Genomic DNA, 21,677 nt, shown 5'->3' on the forward strand with positions numbered 1-21,677 from the left:
TTCTAGTAGTTCTGAATTTGCATATTTTAAACTGATTCCCCCCATAACTTATACATTTACTCCTTAGTCTTAAACAGGTTTTGAATGTTTTCCGGTAATTGTTTAGTTTTGGCTTTGTAAAGAATTCCTTTTCACCTGTTTGTTGTTTTTTTTTCCCACCGCAGCTCTCAGCAGAGCGCCCGTCCCCATGGCGGTGGTGAGGAGGGAGTTGTCCTGCGAGAGCTACCCTATCGAGCTGCGCTGCCCGGGCACCGATGTCATCATGATCGAGAGCGCCAACTATGGCCGCACGGACGACAAGATCTGCGACGCCGACCCCGCGCAGATGGAGAACACGCGGTGTTATTTGCCCGATGCGTACAAGATCATGTCTCAAAGGTACCTGCTCCTAGAATAGAAGTCAATGGGTTTAATATTTTCAGACATTTTCATCCTCCTTCTGTTTAAGTCTTATTAAAGTTTGCTGAATGTTATGTTAAGGGAAGTAGTGCAGCAGGAACTGAAACTGTCCGCTCGGTGTGAGTCAAAGTTGAGGAGGATTAAGCCTGATTTATAATCCATGAGAAATGAGAAATTGTCTCTCTGACTTGGTTACATGATGGAAATTACAAAACTAGTTGCTCACAGGCTGTGCACCAAGTATTGTGGGGTTGATCAGAATGTTCTGGGCGTGTTTCATTACGAAAAGTTGTTGCAAAACACTGCTCTCATTTCTGGGACCCGCTGGCCGAGGCCGTTTGAAGATTCAGCCATCTTTACAATTGTCACAGCAAAGCTTTTATAGATATTGGAAGGACTAGGAGAAGGAAAATGGACTATTTTTTGTGCACGGAGAGCGCGCAGAGACACGGGCGGATGTCCGTAGCTGTACTGGCGAGGAGGGAGTACACCTCAGACAGTTCCTACTGTAGTTGAAACGGGGGCGGTCTCTTCATGACAAATTACCAAAAGAGCAGTTCTCCACATTTAACAACAAAAACACCAGACCTTCCTCCTCCAACTCCTCCATCATTAACTAACAATTAATGTCAATCTCTGCCAAACTGTTTAATGTACGGTTTGCGTTGTTTTTGTTTGAGTGTGACGTGCCGCAGTCTGAGAACTCATCAGGAGTTCTCCCTCTCTGTTTCTCTTTGAGTCTAAACCCTCCATGTGAAAAATACAGTCTCACAATCACATCAGTGAGATATGATGTCTGGGCACCTCCACCCTCATTTGCTCAAGTCTGGGCCCTTGAGCAGACCCTTAATCCCACCATCTGATCTCCCATTCTGCTTTAGACAGCAGCCCTCTGCTCCACACGAGTGGGCTGCAGTAGCTTGGTGGTCTGTGGTTGCATCAGTATGGGCGTCCAGCATGAAAACAATTGCCAAGTCTTTGTGTGAGTTTGCTCATTGTGGTGACCCCTAAAGAAGGGAGCAGCTAAAAGAAAAAAATAATAATAAAAAGCTACAATTGTATCAAAATTTAGTTCAATATTTGTAAACTTAACTGGATTGTAGCCATCGTTTGTGTTTTCTGAGGTCATTTGCCTATGGCAGCCATCTTGTCTTGTGTTAGCTCCAAAAGTAAATCAGTTGTAGATGTCCTTTTAATGATTAATTTCTAATAAAAAATAGAAAGTACGCTCAATCATCCAGGTAAATGAGTCACAAAAAATAATTTTTAATCGTGCCATCTGGACAGTTTCTTTTTGGAAGCAACGCTGTGTCTTTCATCCAAAGGACTTCATCAGTCTGAGGCCTGCCAACAGGTTAAGGTCGTGTTAAGTAGCACCTTGTTGACATGTTTCAAACCAGTTTGCTGTTGAGTTCCCAGCATGGCTTTACACATGCAAAATGGAAGACCCAACAGTGTAAAACAATCGAGCATCAGTGCATAACCATCAAATGTTATAGGCAAAATGGCCGTTTACTATTTACCGAACCAGCCTGAGGACAACCTGGTTAAAAATGGTTAAAAAGAAAAAGGGTGAGTATGCTCCATTATTCAGATAAATAAATCATAAAAAAGTTAAATCATGTCATCTGGATAGTTTGCTTTTTGGAAGAACTCAGGCTGATGAAGTCTTTCAGATGAAAGACAAGACGTTTCTTCCAACAAAGAAACTGTCAAGATGACATGATTTAACTTTTTTGTGAATTATTTTCAAATATTTTCAATAAAATCCATCTTGCGGTTCATTCATTCATTTTTTTTTTTTTGGGTTAAAGACACAAACTTGCATATAGACACAGGCAAAACTATTATCGTCCCCCTTTTTTGGAACAGAATAAACGTAATCTGTAAATTTAGTGAAGAAAATTGTTTTATAGCATTAATGTATCGTCACTGACACTTTAAGTAATGAAAGACAAGGAAACAAATATGAGCTGATAGGATTTGCACACTCTTGTGCATCATTTGCATCCCGCTGTTCTGTAATCAACCTGAGTGGCTGTGAGGATTAAAAATCATAATCTGCAGTTAAACAATAAAAAAGTCCCACCTGAGGTCTGCCAAAGGTAGAAAAATAAAGTAATTTTCACCTCAACTTTTGCTAAAAATCTTTTTTTTAAATCCCATTTGTTCATGTTTTTTTGATCCTTATCAATTCTGATACAAGAGTGCAACATGATTAAATATGAATTTAATTTTACATTTGATTTACAAATCTGTCCTGAGAGTAGCATGTTCCGTACAAACAGCGATTCATAAACAACAACTATAAACCTCACCTTTTGGTACAAATCGATTTTCTTTATCAGTTATCGTCATTATCATCCGCCACGGCTAATGATCGTCTTGTCTGTGTGCTTTCCTGTCTGTTAGCAAAATATCTCATGAACCTATGGGATTTTAATGAAACTCTCAGAAGGTAGTAGTATCTCGTTTATTGCGGGGGTTACGTTCCATAGCCCCCCCGGCATTAAGTGAAAATCTGCGAAGTAGGGACGCTGTATTTATTTTAGTATTTATATATATGTTAAGGCTTTATAAACCCTTCCCATACTCTTGCAATGTTCTAAACTCTTAAACTTATATACTTTTAACTACATACATACTTTATGTACTGCACAGTAGCTACTGCAAAATTTTATATGGGAAGTCAACAGCCTTGGTCCGGTTCTGGTCTGGTTCTGATCGGCTCTCTGCACCCGTTGATCATCAGACGCTTTTGGAGAGAGCCAGACCTTCGGAGAGCCTGCACAAAACCACACAATGGTCCCGAGAAGAGTCCATACAATACAGAGGAATCCAGATGAAAAAAGTCCCAGTGGACTCCAGAGAGAACGCCAGACCTCCAGGCGGCGCCTCCCAGCTCGACAGGCCTCGTGAGCCGGCAGGCGGCAATCAGTTCTGGAGGTCCGGTTCTGGTCCAGTTCCCGGTCTGAACCGTGCGGCTCTCTACATCAGCTAGGCACCAAAGTCACTATGAATAAGGCCTGAACTTTTTCTGATCGGATCAAAACTTTCCCTCCATTTCAGCAGAAGGCAACAGGGCTTATGGGAAATGTAGTCGTTTTGAGTGGCAATATGGTGTCGGCTTATTGAGACTTATTGAGAGAAAACTACAAAATGACATCGCCTGTCCGAAGTATTTTTTTTGTTAACTTTTTACTGTACAGTATCCTGTACTATCACAATCACGTGAGTAATATTAAAGTTGACAGTCGTGTATCATGCACAATATTTTTTTTGTGCGTGTTCAGTCTTACTTTGAAAACCCGCAAAAGAGTGAGTTCGTAAAAGTTGAACTGCGAAGTAGCGAGGGACTACTGTAAGTCAATAATTATTAGAGTCTACCCAGATCAACATGGCTGTCACAGCTTTTATTGAACAAAAAGAAAAACGGCTTTGACTCAGTGAGTTTTACAGGCATTGAGCTAAAATTTGGTGTGGTAGCTGAGAATCATCTCCACCATACACTTTGAGCACAAACAACTCACCCTAGACATTTATTGAAAACTTTGGTATGCAGTCTTTGGGTGGTATGTGTTCCTTCAAGAAATGCTCCTTTCATTTCTTTAACTAATATCATGCTTGATGAGTTGAGTTGCCACATCTTAATCCAGTTTTCAGAATTATGAGCTTTGGTGCATTAAAACCAGGACATGGAGACTATTTGTCTGATCAGGCAGAGTATGTTCTTACTTCGCTTTGGCTTCTGCTGTGTAAATAATGGCTAACATTAAGGTAATATATATGCAGGTTTTGAAATTTTAACTAAGTCTGAGTTTCAGAGAATGTAGAGCTCCAGTTGGGAGTGTGGACTAAATAAACATTTGGTCCACTGTAGCGATTTTTTTGACGTATTGCGGCATTAAGAGCAGCGGGGGAATCATTCTAACTATGGTTACTCATTCCTTTGAGGTCAAAACACCCTTGAGCAATGCGAGGAGATGGGCTTTATCTAAATTGCTTCTTTCAAATTGACTTTTTCTAGCTTATTTTGTTTCCAAAGCCAAGCGCATGTCCACTTCTTTTTATGTCCAGAGCTTTAGTCCCACTTTAGACATGCTCCTTTGAGAAATACTAATGGATATTTCAACTCCGTCAAACAATCGCTCTTTGGTTTTTCAGTTTGGTGCCATAGAGTTTAGATAATCAGCTGTGTGAAAAGGATGCTGATGGTTCAGAGAGGTAGTTTGAAACATGCTGTCACATAATTGATGCACCCCGTCGCTTCCACCTTTTTCTTTCTCCCACTCAGACTGAAACTCCCCGGAGGAATGAATCAACTCGTCTAAAGGGAACATAAAATACTGCGAAGTAGCATTTGATTGCTAGGAGGGGTGTTTAAATGATGCTCAACGATAAGCACGGCCTGATTCAAAGCCGGGACACTTTATTTTTTCGTAAAAGAAGTGACTAAGTGGATGATTGTTGTGGGTGTTATGAACAAAAAACGTCAAAAAGAAGAGAGAGAGCGCTCAGGTGAAAGGATACAATGATATGTGCGGCTGTAGCGACACAGCTACACATTAGCATGTGAAGGTTAGCACAATAAATGAGTGCCACCCCCGACCTTTTCATTGTTGAGCTGTCAGAGCCGTTGCTAAGCATCTGTGGCTGAGCTCATTAGAGTTAAAAAGAAAATGAGAACAGAAACAAGTAATTTAGCTGAGAAACTTGTCTTTTGAGACAAGCATAATTTTAGTAAGGATGGTGTGAAAAGGGCTTCTGGGAGGGAATGAACTGCAAAACAATGTTGATGAGTGTCTTTGTTCTTGTACAATGCTGTTGTTTTTTTTTCCACCTCGTTTTGATCAGACTTGCAGTCATGAAGTGAACGTTTGCCTCTAAAGTCTTAAAATGATCATGAGATAATAACTTTTCTTCTTCGGCTTATCTGCTTAATTATCCAGAACGAGTCTCCATCAACTGTGATGCAACCACACTCTTTCATTAACATTTTACTAGATTGTTTTTTTTTTCAGCCTCCTGCCTTGTCTCTGGGCATCATTCCATATGTTTACACACAACGTAATAGCGTCATTAGAGCTTTACATGACTCTAAGTATCCTAATTGTAGCTATAATTGTTATTTCTATGTTTTTTTGATTGCTTGGCTAATGTCTGGAAGAATGTAAAGAACACTAGAGAAAGAAAATCTTAATATCTGTATTAATGGATTTTTTCATTATAAAACCAACAATATAAATCATATTTGATTTCATCACCATTTTCCATTTTAAATATTTTATTTTAACCTGTTTCAATATGAAATGATTATACAAGTTCAAGGTTCTTTATTGTCATTCGCATCACATGTGGTACATGAGGTGGAACGAAATTGTGTACTCAGGGTCCCAGTTACATCAAAAATAGCAAAAATATAAAGAATAAAAAGAAACGGTATATAAGGGTCTACGATATAGATATACGCTAAACAAATGCTAAACGGTACGCTAAAAAGATCCAAGATATATGCTAAACACTAATTCAACAAAGTACTTCAGTCACTTTTAAAGAAAATAACTGGGCGTGTATGTTTAATTTGTTATGGGTTTTCTTCAATCCATACAGTCTTACCAAGTTGCACCTTGACCACATGCTTTTTGTAGCCGTCAACAACATTCTGGCATAATTCTGGCTGAATACATTATTTGACCATTCCTCTTGGTGTATTTGGCAATTCTTTTAGCAGTTCTTAAATCTACCAATTTGAGCAGCGGTATTGTAGAATTCATTTGCATATCGGTTGGTTTCCTGGAACTCGCCAGACTTTTAAGCATAATCCACAAAATTTCAAATGGGTTAAGGTGGGGACTGAGACGCTTAGTATTAGCCTGCTTCATTCATTCACAAACCAGTATGGGTTTGGGATTATTGAAGCACCCTCTTGTGTCAAAGTTTCAACCATCTAGCTGTTAATTTGAAATAAGATTTAAAAAAAATAGAGGTAGTACTTTCCATTATCCAATCCACTTTGAGCAAATATATCATAATACTACTGCCACCATACTTGTTTGTTCAATGAGCAACCAGTTTTTATGAAGATATTAATCCAAAATTGTGTAATACATTTGAGCTACATGTGTCAAACACAGCAAGCCCTTCGTTCTAGCTGTGTATATATGCAGATGATGTGATGTTATACATTATAGATACAATATATATATATATATATATATATATATATATATATATATATATATATTATGCTGAACATTGTACTGAATTTACAAAATAAGATTCTTTTCACTTATCAGCTCACACACACACACACACCAATGCAGCAGACTAGATTATCAGCATCCCAAAGCTGCCCTCTCCATCTGCAGCAGTGATGGACACTGTTGAAATTTAAAGCAGGCAGAGTAAGAGTGATGCGATCTGTAAGGAAATATAAATGCTTTATATAGGAATGGTAATCAGTCTAGCTGTGGCAGTGGTTCTCAGAAACAGCATGAATCAACACTCTCTCAGCAGGTTTGTGATAAGGCTATCCACAGAGGCTACTCTGACTTACTTAAAGCCAACTCCACTTTTTTTCTTCATAAGCTGTCCTATTTCTCTGGTACATAGCAGCTGTAATATGTATAAAGTGGACTCGTTCTTTTTGGAAATGCGACTAAATCAGACTTTGAGAGCAAAGAGAGCAGTTACGCAAAACACAAGTCCTGTTCTTATGATGGTTGTGCCATATTGGCATGAAAAACATAGTCTAGTCGCTATTGGTTACTTCACACCAAGAACCAGAGGGAGTTCAGGGTAGGACTTGATTTCTCAAGAGAGTTTACTTTTTTTTTTAATTACTATAATTATTATTATTTTTGGGATGAAACCATTTGAGATATTTGATGCATCTTTTTTTGTTTTTGCACTGGTAGTATTATGACCATTTTGTAGTGTTTTTATTTATGTTACTTTGTTTTTTTTTAGCTCCTGTTTCAGAGGAGGTGCTGTCTTTTCTGTCTGTCAAGTCACATACGGAGATGTTATTAGTCTGTACATAGGTATGTGTTGATTGGCAGAACAAATAGAATGTTCTTCCACAGTATTTAAGCTTCATTGGTAAAGTAGATTTAGGTGTTGCTAATACGATGCGATATTTGAACCTATGCAGTGCAATTAAGACTAATCTGTTGTATCAGTCTGGGCACTCATCTTTCTTGTCAATGTTTGCAACGCTCTTTTAAACACTGCTTAAGAAATGGAAACCAACGACCCTCAACACGCAGCTCCATTTATATGGTGCTCATTCTTTTACTGCTGTAGTCTATTCTTACCTGTTTTCATTTTGATGGTACCAACGTACTGTTTTTGTATAAAACCAGCCACTAATATGACATTTAAACCAGATAAGCTATATCATGATTCCCAACTCTAAATGTTTTTTTATAACATACAAGTAGGTACTCAAAAATCAAGTCAATTCATATTTAACCAACTAAAACTAGTTTAACAGGTGCAATAATATGAAAATGAAAACCTAATTAGTGCACTTTTGAATGGACTGATACGACTCCTCTCCTTGCGACTTTGCAGCTTTTTGCCCCTCTACCTTGAGCACCACCTGCCTCTTACTGCTGGCTCCGGTTAAGCCACGGTGACTGGCAAGCCTCGCGGTTAGCATTCTCATTGTGTCCGATAATGAGCCTACTGGCGAAATCTGGAAGCCAGGCTTACATCCATCACCCACGCTGGCTTGTATGAGCCGACAAAACACAGTTCGGCAGCTTAATCTGCCTCCTCCACCAGCAACTAACACCACACTGACATTCACTTGTCAAAGCCAAGCTCTATCTGTTCCAGTTTAGCGGGTATATAAAGGCCTACTAGGGTAAGGTGTTTGGTTCTATTACAGTCTTTTTAAGTGAGAACTAATGGCGCTCTGTATCCAAGTAATGACACATCGCTGAGCTTATGAGAGCAGCTGTAATGCATCTTGAAATGAAGGTTGACTCGCACCATGCCATGGCAGAATGAAATGAATAGATGTCATTCAGTAGCCGTTCCCTTCTTTGTGCTTTGAAGATAATGCCTGTGCAGACACCTCTGGATAAACATGTCTCCTATAGGTAACGCGGTCCACTGATGCTGTAAGTGAAACATACAAGCTATGATTAATTTAGAACACTTTGACATCATTTGCATAGCTTGTACAAACATGCTGCAGCCTGTGATTTTTGCCATCATTGCTATTCCCATGTGGGATATTTTAAGACGTTATTGTCTAAGCAGTCTGCCTCTTGCCAATGCATATCTAGTCCCAACTGGGTGAAATAGTGTGAAGGAGCAGGCACTTGTGTTATCAAACAACAATGACCCTTTTCTCATCAAAGCGAGAGTGTCTTTTCTCCTCCCTTTTTGTGTGTTCCCCTTTTCCTTTCCCCCAAGGCGGTGTGGCCTTCACGGCCAGTAATTACAGGCTATATCTAAGCCATATATCACCTTATATCTCAGCAGACCTCAGCAGGCCCCTTCAGGGACAGCTGATAGCATTGTGGCAGGCTTGTGCACGACCCCTGAAGGAGAATAGCAGGTCAGGATAGAGCAACTCCGTCCTTTGCAGCTCATCCAAACACCTGCACATACGCTTTCCCCCGTCCTTATCTGTCTGCGCTATCCTTTTGTCTTCCTATCACTTTATGTTTCTTTGCTTTATCCTCTCTGGGATCCCTCACAACTGTGTCATCGCACTTGTCATTTCATTGAACAAAGAAGAACAAAACATATTTTTGTCTACAAGCTCTTTGTCTTTGTGCACATGACACTAACGACTAAGGTTAATAGATATCGCAGCTTGAAAAGTCCCATGAGGACAATAATACTAAATGAAAAGCAACCTGTGATTTGAACCTGCTGACCACGTGATGTCTAACGTTTGACAGCGTTATTTTTAATGAGGATTACGCAAATAACAATTGCTCGCAGGTGATTGTTTGCCTCAAGGTCTTGGGGTGGACTGAATGAGACAAATTACTCCTCTTGTTGGATAGAAACCTGCTGACAGAGGGACAGGAATGACTGAGGGGGATAAAGAGTGGTAAACAGATGGGATGATCATTCCTCTTTTCTCGATGATCCTTCCAATATGCACCAGTTCTCATTATCCTAAGCTTCTGACCTTCTTGTAGGATTGAGGATTGCAGGAGAGATTTGCTTAAGCAAAGGTTTAAGGATTTTTTTTTATTTGTCCACCTTAATTTAAATTTCAAAACAGTGTTGTCAGTGGGATAGTTTTGATTGAAAGAAAACCTTCTGAGCTCTGCTAAATCTACTGTCCAAAATTCCAACATATATCATCTTTCTTCAAAAAAGTCCAATGAAAATGTAGGACTTACATTTGCAAACATAAGCTGACAAAATGCCAACGTTTTTATCTGTAAGCAAGAAAAAGTGGACAATGAACCAAGATCGAAATAAATGTTAAAGCCAGTGGTTCATTGTGTGGTCACCATAATAACTAGCCACCTGTGTTTCTTAGTCTCTGACAGCATTCTTTATTACACAGGCATACAGAAACAGAGTGGAAATTAAGTCTTCAACGAGTCTCAGCCTCTTTGTGAACTGTAAGTTATACTGAATGTTTTTCTTTACCATTAAGATGGTTGTTCTTAAATTTTTGCCCAGCCTTTGTGTCTCACCATTTTCCAAGGATGTTTTTTTGTTTGGTAAAACACTTGAACCTAGATCCTCTGGATGGTTTCTTTGTTTTGATACGTTTCAAATTTCATCCAAAAGACCAAAAGACTTCATCAGTCCGAGGAGCCACAACAAACTCAGTTCCATAGTTAACGTGAACTTTGATGTTTTGAAGCACTTTGGCCATGGCTGCTTCAGAGGAGTTGACAGGGTAGAGGGCAGACTCCAGAAACCAACTCATCACCATCAAACTGGTTGGCCCACTATGTGAGTGTGCTACCTATGGGACTGAGTTTGTTGTGGCTCCTCAGACTGATGAAGTCCTTTGGATGAAGGACAAAATGTTTCAACGCAAAGAAACCATCCAGAGGACCTGACTTAACTTTGTTGGATTTTTTTACCTGGATTATAGAGTATGAAGTTTGAAGACTTAAACCTAGAGGTTATGAATATAACCAATGTTCCCTGAGGGAGGGAAATGAGTTACAACATGAGTATTTTTGTCAGGAGTCCCACTTGTCTTTCTCGGGTTGACTTGCGGAGTCGGCTACAATGCGCACATGACTTTGAGTTGGCAAGTGCAGCTTTAGTATGCAACATGCCGAGACACACTGGACAAGTGTCGTGTGTATCCGTCTCTGAGAAGAAAAAAAAATGCACATGTGAAGTGACAATCCATCCATCCATCCATCCGTTATTTTTACGTGCTTCTTCCAGTTTGGGTCACGAGGGTCACTGGTGCCCATGTCCAGCAATCACTGTGCGAGGTGCACCCTGGACAGGTCGCAAGTCCATCACAGGGCCACATAGAGACAAACGAGACAAACGTTGGTTATGTACTATAACCCCAGATTCTATGAGTATAGGCGTAGTCCTTTAAGGCTGTTGCTAGTGGGTTTCATCCCGTTGCGCGCAGCGCAACACTGAAAACTTTAGTCCATGCCCACCTGCTGTGTGGGCCACTCCCCGGTCCGTATAAATTACGGTGAGACCGGGTAATCGGCTCCCAAATAGCTTTTTCTTCAGCCATTTAGGAACCAGTGAGGCCCAGAGCTTAAAGGGCTACGCCTATACTCATAGAATCTGGGGTTACAGTATGTTACCAACGTTCTATTTCATATAAGCTTTGACCTTTTAGGCTGTTGCTAGTGGGTTAAACGCGAAGCAGGATGTATTCTATGCCTCACTGGGTTCGTTCAGACACAATATGAAGCGCCCGATTGCCCCCAAAAACATTTAATCACTCAGCCTTCTGTGTGCGTAATTACGTAGCGCACCATGCACAGAAGCACATTGCGTAATTACGCGTTCTATGCACAGGAACGCGCTGCGTCATTACGCGTTCCATGTACATGAGTGCCCCGGAGAGAAAAAGTTTTCGACGGGGGAAAACAGGGGAAGGCTGAAAGCAGTCATGCTGCCGAGAATGGGAAAGAACAGAGGTTACAATTGTAACCGTGTAACAGTGAGCAGAGCAGATCAACAGCTCTTCAATATGAACAGGTTAATAATAAATGGACTGATTGGTAACAGTAGTCATGAACTGATTAGTAACAATAGAAAACAGCAGTCACAAAACTTGTGACTGATAATAAATATCTCACACTGTAATTGCATGCAGTCAGAGGTGAGTTTAAAATGAAATTCCATGAAAACAGTAAGATTAATCCTGTTAAAACACTAAGAACAGAATGGGCCATGGAAAAAGCCGAAACATCACACAGATAAAAGCAGATAAATGGACAAGGCAATGTCCAAGCGGCCGCCGTACAAATATCCTGCACTGTCATACCACTATGCAAAGCTGTCGAAGATGCAATTGCATAGTGCAAGATGCAAGGGACTGGAGGAAATGCGTAAAGGAACATTTTTGGCCACAGGCTGTGGGCAAAAGTGTCCACTCCTAACAGTGGGTCGTCCCGTGGGCTCAGTGAGAACCAAAATTGACACTGGGCATTCTCCTTTGTGACAAACAGATCCACTGCTGCTCTGCCGAACCTGCTCCAAATCCGAGAAATCAGCTCGGGATGGAGACTCCAATCCCCATGGCGTGGACCGCCAGTTTCCAGTGCTGCGCTACACGCGACGGCATGAAACCCACTAGCGACATCCTTAAAGGGCGAAGCCTATACGAAATAGAACAACTTTCACTCTCTCACTCACACCTAGGGACAATTTAGAGTCACTAATCAGCCTAACATGCATGTTTTTGGTCTGTGGGAGGAAACTGGAGTACCCGGAGAAAACCCACGCATGCACGGAGAGAACATGCAAACTCTACCCAGAAAGGCCCCCAGACCTGGGTTTGAACCGGGGACCTGCTCGCTGAGAGGCAGCAGCTCTACCAGTTGCGCCACCATGCTGCCCATGAAGTGACTATTATTGTCCCAATTTGTCTATGGATAACATTTTATCATCTGCACAGAAAGTAGCTGTGGGACTTAAAAAAGCAGCCCAGAGGATCAGATTAAATGTCACGTCAGGTTGACTTGGGGGGGGGGGGGGGGGGGGTGTTAGTTTCAGCATTTTTTTTAGCTTAACAAACTAGAGCAACTTATGATATTTTAGATAAATGGCGAAAGCTTAAAAAGATGCAGAAAGACTAAAGTGCTCATGCATATTTAGTGTCCATGGTGGTCATAAGTACTCCTGAATCTTTGTTGTCACTCACTGACAGCTGTCACCTACATTGAGAGAGATTATGATGCTGACATGTGACAGTCTTTGTTCATGCATATCTCCTAAAACCCAACCCCACATGACAAAACCTTGTTTACATTTAGGTTTGAATAAATATTCTCAGCGAACAGCCGAGTTTCAGAGGGATTAATGTGAAGTTTAAAACCGAAAGTACAAAAATCCCAGTGCTCCTTAAAATTAGAGGCAAAAAGAAGTCTGTGTACTTAATTACACGGATCAGCCCAAAGCTATTGTTCCATCTTCGTCTATTAATTTACGTTTCACCATTTTGTCTTGCCTACTTTTGGTCCAAGGCTGTTTCTCCATAATACAATTACACGTTGAGCACCTGACAATTACCAAACAAAAAACATGAGCGTTGAGAGCGCAGCGTGGGACAGCGGCCTATTGTAGTAGTGTGAACAAACAGAATAGTGGGAGATTTTGCAGGCTAGCATTAATATGCAAAAATGTATTAATAAAAGCTCTGACAGCATGAGAAGATAAAGGGGTTCCTTTAGCTGAGAAGCATGCGCACGGAAAGTAATAAATGCATTCAGAAGTTCTGTGGATTATCGCAGGAATTTTTAAACCTCCTTTCCATCTGTGCATGTTTGCCTCCTGCCCCTTGCATAACCCTCTTTTCATAAGAGTTTTTAAACCAAAGAGGTTTATTTCCTTCACAATTTATTCCTTTTTTTTCCTCGTGTCAGATGACATCACCTGACATTCATTATCCTGTCTCATTTTTACAGCCCCTTCCTCCCTCCAAGCCCCTTCCAGTCGTTTTTGTTAGGAACCTGCCACATTCAATTTTACCCAATTAGTTGCTGTAAATTTCAAGCTGGCAGCCTATCAAGTCAGCCTGGGTCTCCCAGACGTGGCCATACAGGACTCTGGGGTGATTAGAAAGAAGAAGAAAAAATAATAAGGAGAAACCTGTGTTAGAAAATGGGAAATGTTTAAGAACACCCCCCACCCCTTATGGAGCAAATTGCTTCGTCTTTGGGAATAAAGGAGGATCTGGCTGACACAAGCCAATACTTGAATATTTCGCAACGTGTCCCCCGTTTTTCAGATTTTAAGAATATCCCATCAATATTATAACTATTATTCATCCATCCATCCATTATCTTTTACCCATTTTTTCCTTTTCATATTGTGAGGGTCACTGATGTTCATGTCCAGCAGTCACTGTGCAAGAGACGTGGACACCCTGGACAGGTCTCCAGTCCATCACAGGGACACACAGAGACAAACAACCATTCACATTCTCACTCACACCTTATTTTTCGGCCTATAAGTCACAGTTTTTTTGCATAATTTACATGCCCTGCAACTTTTAGGCTGAATCAGCATATTTATGGATTTTTCCCCATATTTATAAACCAATTTTTGGCTGAGATATGATCGTTTTCATTCATTCTGACTGGAATTTTTTTTTTGAAAAGTACCATTTCAGCCACTAGATGGCAGCAGAGTAGTAGTAGTAGTATGGCATACCGCTGTATCATGTAGTAGGTAAACGTAGCTATAATGACAAATTCAAAAAAGTTCAAGACAAAAACAACTGGACATTATTTACTATACTTTACTTTATACTTTATAGTTTTTATCTTGAACTTTTTTGAATTTACCATGTCCTGAATAATTGAGAATCTTCACCAGCTATTAATGACACAATCAGCTTGCCATAATCTGCCACCTTCGTTCTGCTTGGATCAAGTTAAACCAGCTGCACCTCTTCGGTGAAATGTAACTAATTTGACCATTAAAGGGCATTTATTAAGTAAAAGTTAAACTGAGACACACCTTTGCTATAATTTCGAGCAAACAAATAATTGTTTTTAAGTGTTAATCTTGTTAAATTCTTGTTAAAGTCCTTCTGTGCACTCTCCCATGGCTGCCATTTGGCAGCCCATCAGTTTTTGGCACAACACCGTCCCACATTTCCGGGTTCGGCCCACACTTCTGGGTTGTCAGTGGTGATGCGTAACAAACGCGACGCATCAGCAGTGACTCATAATGGATGCGACGTATATGGCGAAGTGACATATTTATGGATTTTTCCACTTTTTTAGACATATTTGGACTGATGCGACTTATACGGCGGTGCAACGTGTACGGCGGAAAATATGGTAGTTACCAATCAGCCTGACATGCATGTTTTTTGTCTGTGGGAGGAAACCGGAGTACCCAGAGAAAATCCACGCATTCACAGAGAGAACATGCACATTACACCCAGAAAAGCCCCCCGGCCAGGATTCAATCTGGCGACCTTCTCACTGAGAAGCAACAGCTCTACCATCTGTGCCACCGTACCGCCCTATAATTATTATTTTCCTCTTAAAACCAGAGACCACTGTCAGAGAATCCAGCAGCTTGGAAGTTTTAGGATTTCTTTTGTACCTTCACACAAACTTCAAGCTGATCAGAGGCGATATTTCTGTCAGATGAATAGCTGTCACAGCAGTAGCTCACAAAACACTGGGTTTTTAAATGTGCTGAAACAGAGGTAGAAGGGCTCAGTCCATTTGTCAGCTGGGAGAGTGAGTTTCATTTGATTGAGTCCAAACACTGAAGAAAGGGCTAATTCAGGGAGGAGCAGGTGGTTAGTCGTAGAGCAGTGAGCCTTCTAGGCTTTTCCCTTCTCGCTATCTGATATTTGCCCTTCCCTGTGCTCTTATAGTCTTTTCATCCTTGTTCTTTTGGCTCGCCTTTCTTTTTTTAATTGGCATCGTACACATTTGATGTCTACCTCTCGCTCTGTTTTTCTTTTCTTCTTTTTGACTTAAAGTTCTGGATCTATTATTCCCCACCACACAGAGGGAGCATACACTTTTTATTGACCTTGAATAAGTTTGCTGGATATTCATTATCTCTCCCGCGAGATAAAAACAACATCCTTTAAATGGGATGAAGTCCAGATTTTTCTTTTATCCTATCCCCCTTCCTCAGGTAACCAGCCGGCAATGAATTTAATGTTCCTCTGATGGCATTTCTCCAGATTTAGTTCAGCTTGTGTGATTCTGTGTATTCGGTGTTTGACACTACCTATTAATTAGGAAACCACAGTTTTAACATATGTTACTAGAAATTTACAACTTAACCACCCATTTTAAACCATGTCAGAACTCATAATAAGACAAAACTAAGATCCTTAAACAGTATACTTCTTTGTTTTTTAAGTTAGGTATATAACCTGAACCTGTTGCCATTTGAACTTGAAAACCTTTTTTTTTTCTGAATCAGTACATTGCATACAAAAATTTTCAGTCAGATCATTTGGACGGTTTCATTTTTTTGTGCTGAGACGCATGTGCATGGACTTTCGAGTACACTGCATAATTTGATGCCATGTTTTAAAAATATTATTCCAACATTTGCTTTAAGTGTAAAAAATGGCACCTTGAAAAACCTACTGAATTCCTTAATAGTGAAATAAGTCTATGCCATAAAATATGATACAATACAAGATATACAAAGTACAATACGAGACAATATGATGCAATATGAAAAGATACAATATAAAATACAAGAAAATAAACTGATGCAATACATGTTGCACTTGACAGAAGAGGAATGCAAGACAGCCGTAGCAAGACAGAGTACATGTGTGTGAATGAGAGGGAGGCAGGTGGAACAGTGAGGCTACAAGGAGCAGAGGTCGCAAAGGTGCAGAACTTCAAGTACTTAGGTCTTACTTAGTACTTATCTAAGTACTTACAGGTCTCTCTTGAAAATGAGTCCTTGTGACTCAGTGAGAGTAACCTGCATAAAAAAATGTTGAATGAACTTAGGGTCAACTGTCCTGGAAATTGGGGAGAGTGGCACAGAAGAGGAAAAGAGAGTCCAGGAAAAGTTTAGAAGACAGTGGTGAGACCAGCTATGTTGTATGGTCTGGAGACAGTGTCACCAACAAAAAGACAGAAGACTGGTGGCAGAAATGAAGATGTTGAGGTTCTCCTTAGAAGTGACAAGGATGGATATGATTAGGAAAGAGACCATCAGAGGTACAGCACAGGTTGAACAACTGGGAGATAAAGTTAGAGAGGACAGACTGAGATGGTTTGGACATGTCCAGAGGAGGGATAGTGGGTATATTGGTAGAAGGATGTTAGAAATACAGCTGCCAGGAAAAAGTGGAAGGTCAAAGAGGAGATATACAGGTATGGATGCATTTAGAGAGGACATGGAATTAAAGTAGTTGGAGTGAGTAAAGAGGATGCAGAGAACAAAGTGAGATGAAGGAGGATTACTGACTGTGGCAATGAAGGTTTTTTTTTTTTTTATCTCTAGTATATCTCTAGTGGATCAAAATATATATTTTGGTATGTTTGATAAATACATGGCCAGAGAACAAAATGTAAACAAAGAAACAAGTATTCATTAAAAAAAAAAATCAATAAAACAAACAAACCCTGTATCAGTGTAGATAGGGCTTTGGACCACCTCTTTTTATACGTATGCATTCTGTCATTGACCTACTGCCCCTTAAAACACCTACAAAATCTGTATTCTTGCTAGATTTTCTCCCAACTTTAGTTCACATCAGCAAGTTAAAGGATGAAGACTTCATTTTTGGACATACACTTTGAAGTGCAAACTCTTGGGGCTTCAGTGCCCCCCCACCAAAAAAATAAATTATTTGATGACCGTTCATTACTATCTTTTTTAAATTTTAATCCTCACTTACACAGTCTGAACTAAAAGAGACCAATGGCCCTTCAGGGTCACCGCTTCCTCTCTTTATTCAGTCTGGAAATGCAAACATTTGACATACAATCATCCAAACAAAATTAAATGGCTATAAAATGTTAGAGTTTCTTATATTCAGAGTTCATTTAGGGATCTGACGGTTGATGCGGTCTTGTAAAAATCAGCTTAAACAAACTCCTGGAGTGTTTTTGGCAGCAGTTGTGTTATTGTCACCTATAAAATCAAGCACTTCTAATTGTATGCAGCCTCTTTAATCACTTAAGTGAAACAAAGACAAACAAGAAAATTATATAATGCATAAATAATCCAAGTTAGTTGCCAAGATGGTTGAGGAAAATTGCGTTTTGATTTGACTAACTCGAAGACAGAGTCTTTGGTGCTAGAACAACAGAACGTTTTCCACACACGGCCGTCAAAAGAGCTCTTTAAAATGTATGAGTCCGGTAATTTGACTTGCCAGGACGATCATGATTAATCACCACACCTTTTATATCCCACTTCATTCAGACCTTTGGTGCAATCGCAGGAGTCATATCTTTGCCGCAAACGGACAGCATTAATTTCCGTGATAAATTGTCAAGTTGCAGGTTTGTAGCTCGGTTTAGAATCATCATCTTGATTTCTGAAACACTCCGTTTGCTTATGCTGAAAATATGAATACAAACATGCATCTCCTCCCATCTCTCATGCATTAAATCTTTTTCCAATCTGAGTTTTGTACGGGATTCCCCAAATATAGGATAAATAGATTGTTTGTTTTTTTTTACTTATGCTTGTTTTTTAGAATTTAAAATTGAAAGATTACAGCTTCTGTCTGCTATGACGTTATAGGTTTATAACTTGCCATCATGAATAGGCCTGTCACGATAAACAATAAATCAATTAATCGCATGATGAATGAAAATTATCTACCTTGTTTTCATTTACAGTCTTTATCGTTTCTTCGTGTTTATCTCTTTCTACTGAAGACACGGCTCAATTCCAGTGTAACGCAATGACTCAACTTTTTTTTTCCGGCTGCTCCAATCTTCAGGGGTTTTTGACGACTTGCTGATGGTTTTTTACACTGAATGTTTTTCCTGACAACCACCGACCACCAACCTACCACATCACACATGTGAAGTCCATGTAGGGCACCCGGAGGAACAGTAGGGGGGTTAAGGTTCTTGTTCAAGGGTCCAAAGTGGGGCAAATGAGGTTAGAGGCAGGTGTAGGGGTTTGACCTTTCTCACCTCCTGATCACAGGCTCGTCTTCTCTAACCTCTGCGTCACCTCTCCCACACAACTAAACTTTAGGGAACACAAAAGAGACTTTTAACTCATTCAGATTTATAAGAATCAAAGTAACATTTGTTGTGTTAGTGGCTTTGTCTCATTCTCAACATATATTTTGAACATTAATTTTAAAACTTTAAGATGTTGACATGCAAGGCAGCGGGTGACAGACAGTCCTTCAAGAAATACTAGGTTTTAATTTTAGCCAATGTTGTTCTTGGATATCGATGATAAATGAGTCATCCTGAGGAGTGTAGGTTGTAGTAAAGAAGTTCAGTCCTACTGAACTGATAGACGGCTCAAACTGCTCAGCTGGGAAAGCCTTCAGTCATTGCTCAGCTCAGCATTACATGACTCTCTCTACCCACCTTAATCCCACTATCTCATCGTCTCTCTGTCTCCTTTCCTGTCCTCTCAATTACGCTTCGACTCTGAATCCCTGCTTCTCTCCTTATCGTTCCTTCTCCAATGCTTACGTTTATTTCCCCCACCTCACACACACACATTTTACTTTATTGTTTCTCTTATTTGCATCTTCATTACAACACCCTTTTTAATGGGCTTAGGATGGGCGTGAACGTGCTTCCACAGCTCTCAGGCTGCTGTCGTTGCTAAGGCAGGGAACGCTGGGTCTACATTTTTCGACATCTGCCCCCTGACCTCAGGGAAGCAAGACGAGGAGCTGTTTCAATTTGTTTACCTCGTACTGTAACTGTCTCCTGGCTGCACACCTCAGATCTGACCTTTCTTATAAGGTTGGGCATATTCATCCCCAGTTAGGGCTCCTGTTTGCTTCCCGCACTCTGTTTTAGGATTTACAGTATTACAGAATCTTTCATGAAAGGAAAAAAAAAAAGCATGAATGCTACTGTATTTCAAGGTTGTTTTTGGCTGAATATTGTTAGACATGAACTGTGCTTCTCAGCTGAATCATTACAACCAATAAATTCTATTTACATAAAAAAAACCTGCAATTTTCTCTCCATTAGATTCCTGGTTGCTGAGCCCACCTGTGTGGCTCAAATAAAATGGGCAACATGAAGCCTAACATATCAATCTTGGAGCTGAATGATGGGCAGCCTCCCTCACAATCACTGTTTCATAGCACAGTTTCATAATTCACTTTGATCTAGCACCAAAATGCTGAATATTCATAGTTTGCACCTTTTGGACTGGTTGTGTTTTTAATATGAACTCTCCGTAGTCAATTCCTGTGTCCTGGTGGGGGATGGGGGGATGTACCTCTTACATTTAAAGATACAAGGATAAATACATTTATATAGATTATCCTCATCCCTTTAGCAATTGACACAATTTAGAATTATATATATATATATATATATATATATATACGTATTTATTTTTTTGCTTTTTTTAGTTTCTATATATAACTATTGGTAATTTAAACAAAAGTAAGGATTAAATGTTTAATTTTTCCTAAACATTTGATAGTATTTTCTGCCCAAGAGGACTGATTGTGGTTTATCTGCATTGCAGCCCACTTCACTGACATAATTTACTGAATGTAACTTAATAGTCCCGTCATGGAGCAAAAAGGGTGAATTGGGAATACCCTCCATTTGTCTGTTTGTGCATGTTGTGAGCAAGATAACTTGAAAAATAAGCAACGTGCAAACTTCATCTATGGTGTGTGGCTGCAACTAGCCATATAAAATGTTCCTTTGAAAATTAGGTTGCCCCCTCAAAATCCAAGATGGCCACCACCATATATATATATATATATATATATATATATATATACAGTATATGTAACTTTGTGAGCTTAATAACTTGAAAAATAATCAACTTCTTTTTTGATGTGTGGCTACATCTAGGTGTACAGTATAAAAGGTTCCTTTCAAAAATTGTGTTGGCACATTAAAATAAAGCCACAAACTTTTGTTCTGTATATAACGGACACCTCTGTCTTTTGAGACTTATAGTTTCCTCAACTGATTGGGGTGTCCACAGCATAATCTAATGTGGTCAAGACCACCATTGGCCACCCCCTGGCTCCAACATTTTACTTGGTGGTCGATAAAATTGCTCCCTCAACTCGCCAGGACCAGTCACTCAGCGTCACTTCGGACATGAAAAAAAAACTACCTCTCTTCTTACGCACAGTGAAACTCCTACCCTCTTATATCTTTCACCAAAAACATTAAGGTTTACTTGCATTCTCTGTTCAATTCCAGTCCAGAAAAAAAACACTCATGTTGAAAACTACACACATTCACTTTTCAACTCCTTGCATAATGAGGGACATCAGCGTATCGTACATTGTTTTTACATCCATCTGTGTATTTCTGCTTCTGTGGTTTTGGTTCTGTGTATTTTCTGACCTGTTCTTGTTTTTTGACATTCCAGTTTGTCACAGTTGAGCAACTAATTGTTATTTTTGTGTTTACCTTCATTTATTTATTCCCCCCCCCAGCACACAGGTGAATCTCCAAAAGGCAAAATATGTAATCTCATTGATTTGCATCTATTTTCTATCTCTCAGTGACAGTGCAACATTTTTATAATCAAATTAGGCTGTTTATCTCAGCGAAAGTCCACATTTATTGCCTGTTCTTAAGCTCTACATCATATCACATCATCTTGATTTGATTTACCGATAGGACCGCACACTTTTTCAAGCCCCACTGCTTTTTGTTTTTATAAATATATCAATATTAAGTATTAAGGTAGATAGACTGTTCAGCAGACCGTGGAAATGTGTCTCCTCCTCATTCATCCCCTCTCTTATTTTACATATTTCTTTCCTTCTGTTGAGGTTTTTTGTCTGCATCTAGAGTGGTCTCTCCTGCTGGCCCCAGACTTGCTTGTGAAAGCTAATTATGCTGGGCTATTTTCTGACCAGGGAGCATGTCAATATTACACAGTGGGAGAGCTCTCACATGTCCTGCACCACATTCTTATTCATGAGC

General features: G+C 39.9%; 1 protein-coding gene across 1 annotated transcript in view; it reads left to right on the forward strand.

Moving 5' to 3' along the window:
• Nucleotides 1-21,677, forward strand: part of LOC119422962 (adhesion G protein-coupled receptor L3-like) — a 103,415-nt gene that overhangs the window by 45,021 nt on the left and 36,717 nt on the right. The window contains exon 2 of the mRNA XM_037690697.1: nucleotides 165-378. Within this exon, the coding sequence (XP_037546625.1) occupies nucleotides 165-378 (214 nt within the window). The remainder of the gene's footprint in view (nucleotides 1-164; nucleotides 379-21,677) is intronic.

The sequence above is a fragment of the Nematolebias whitei genome, chromosome 1 (assembly GCF_014905685.2).
Source record: "Nematolebias whitei isolate Nwh7 chromosome 1, NemWhi1, whole genome shotgun sequence".
Classification (NCBI taxonomy): Eukaryota; Metazoa; Chordata; class Actinopteri; order Cyprinodontiformes; family Rivulidae; genus Nematolebias; species Nematolebias whitei.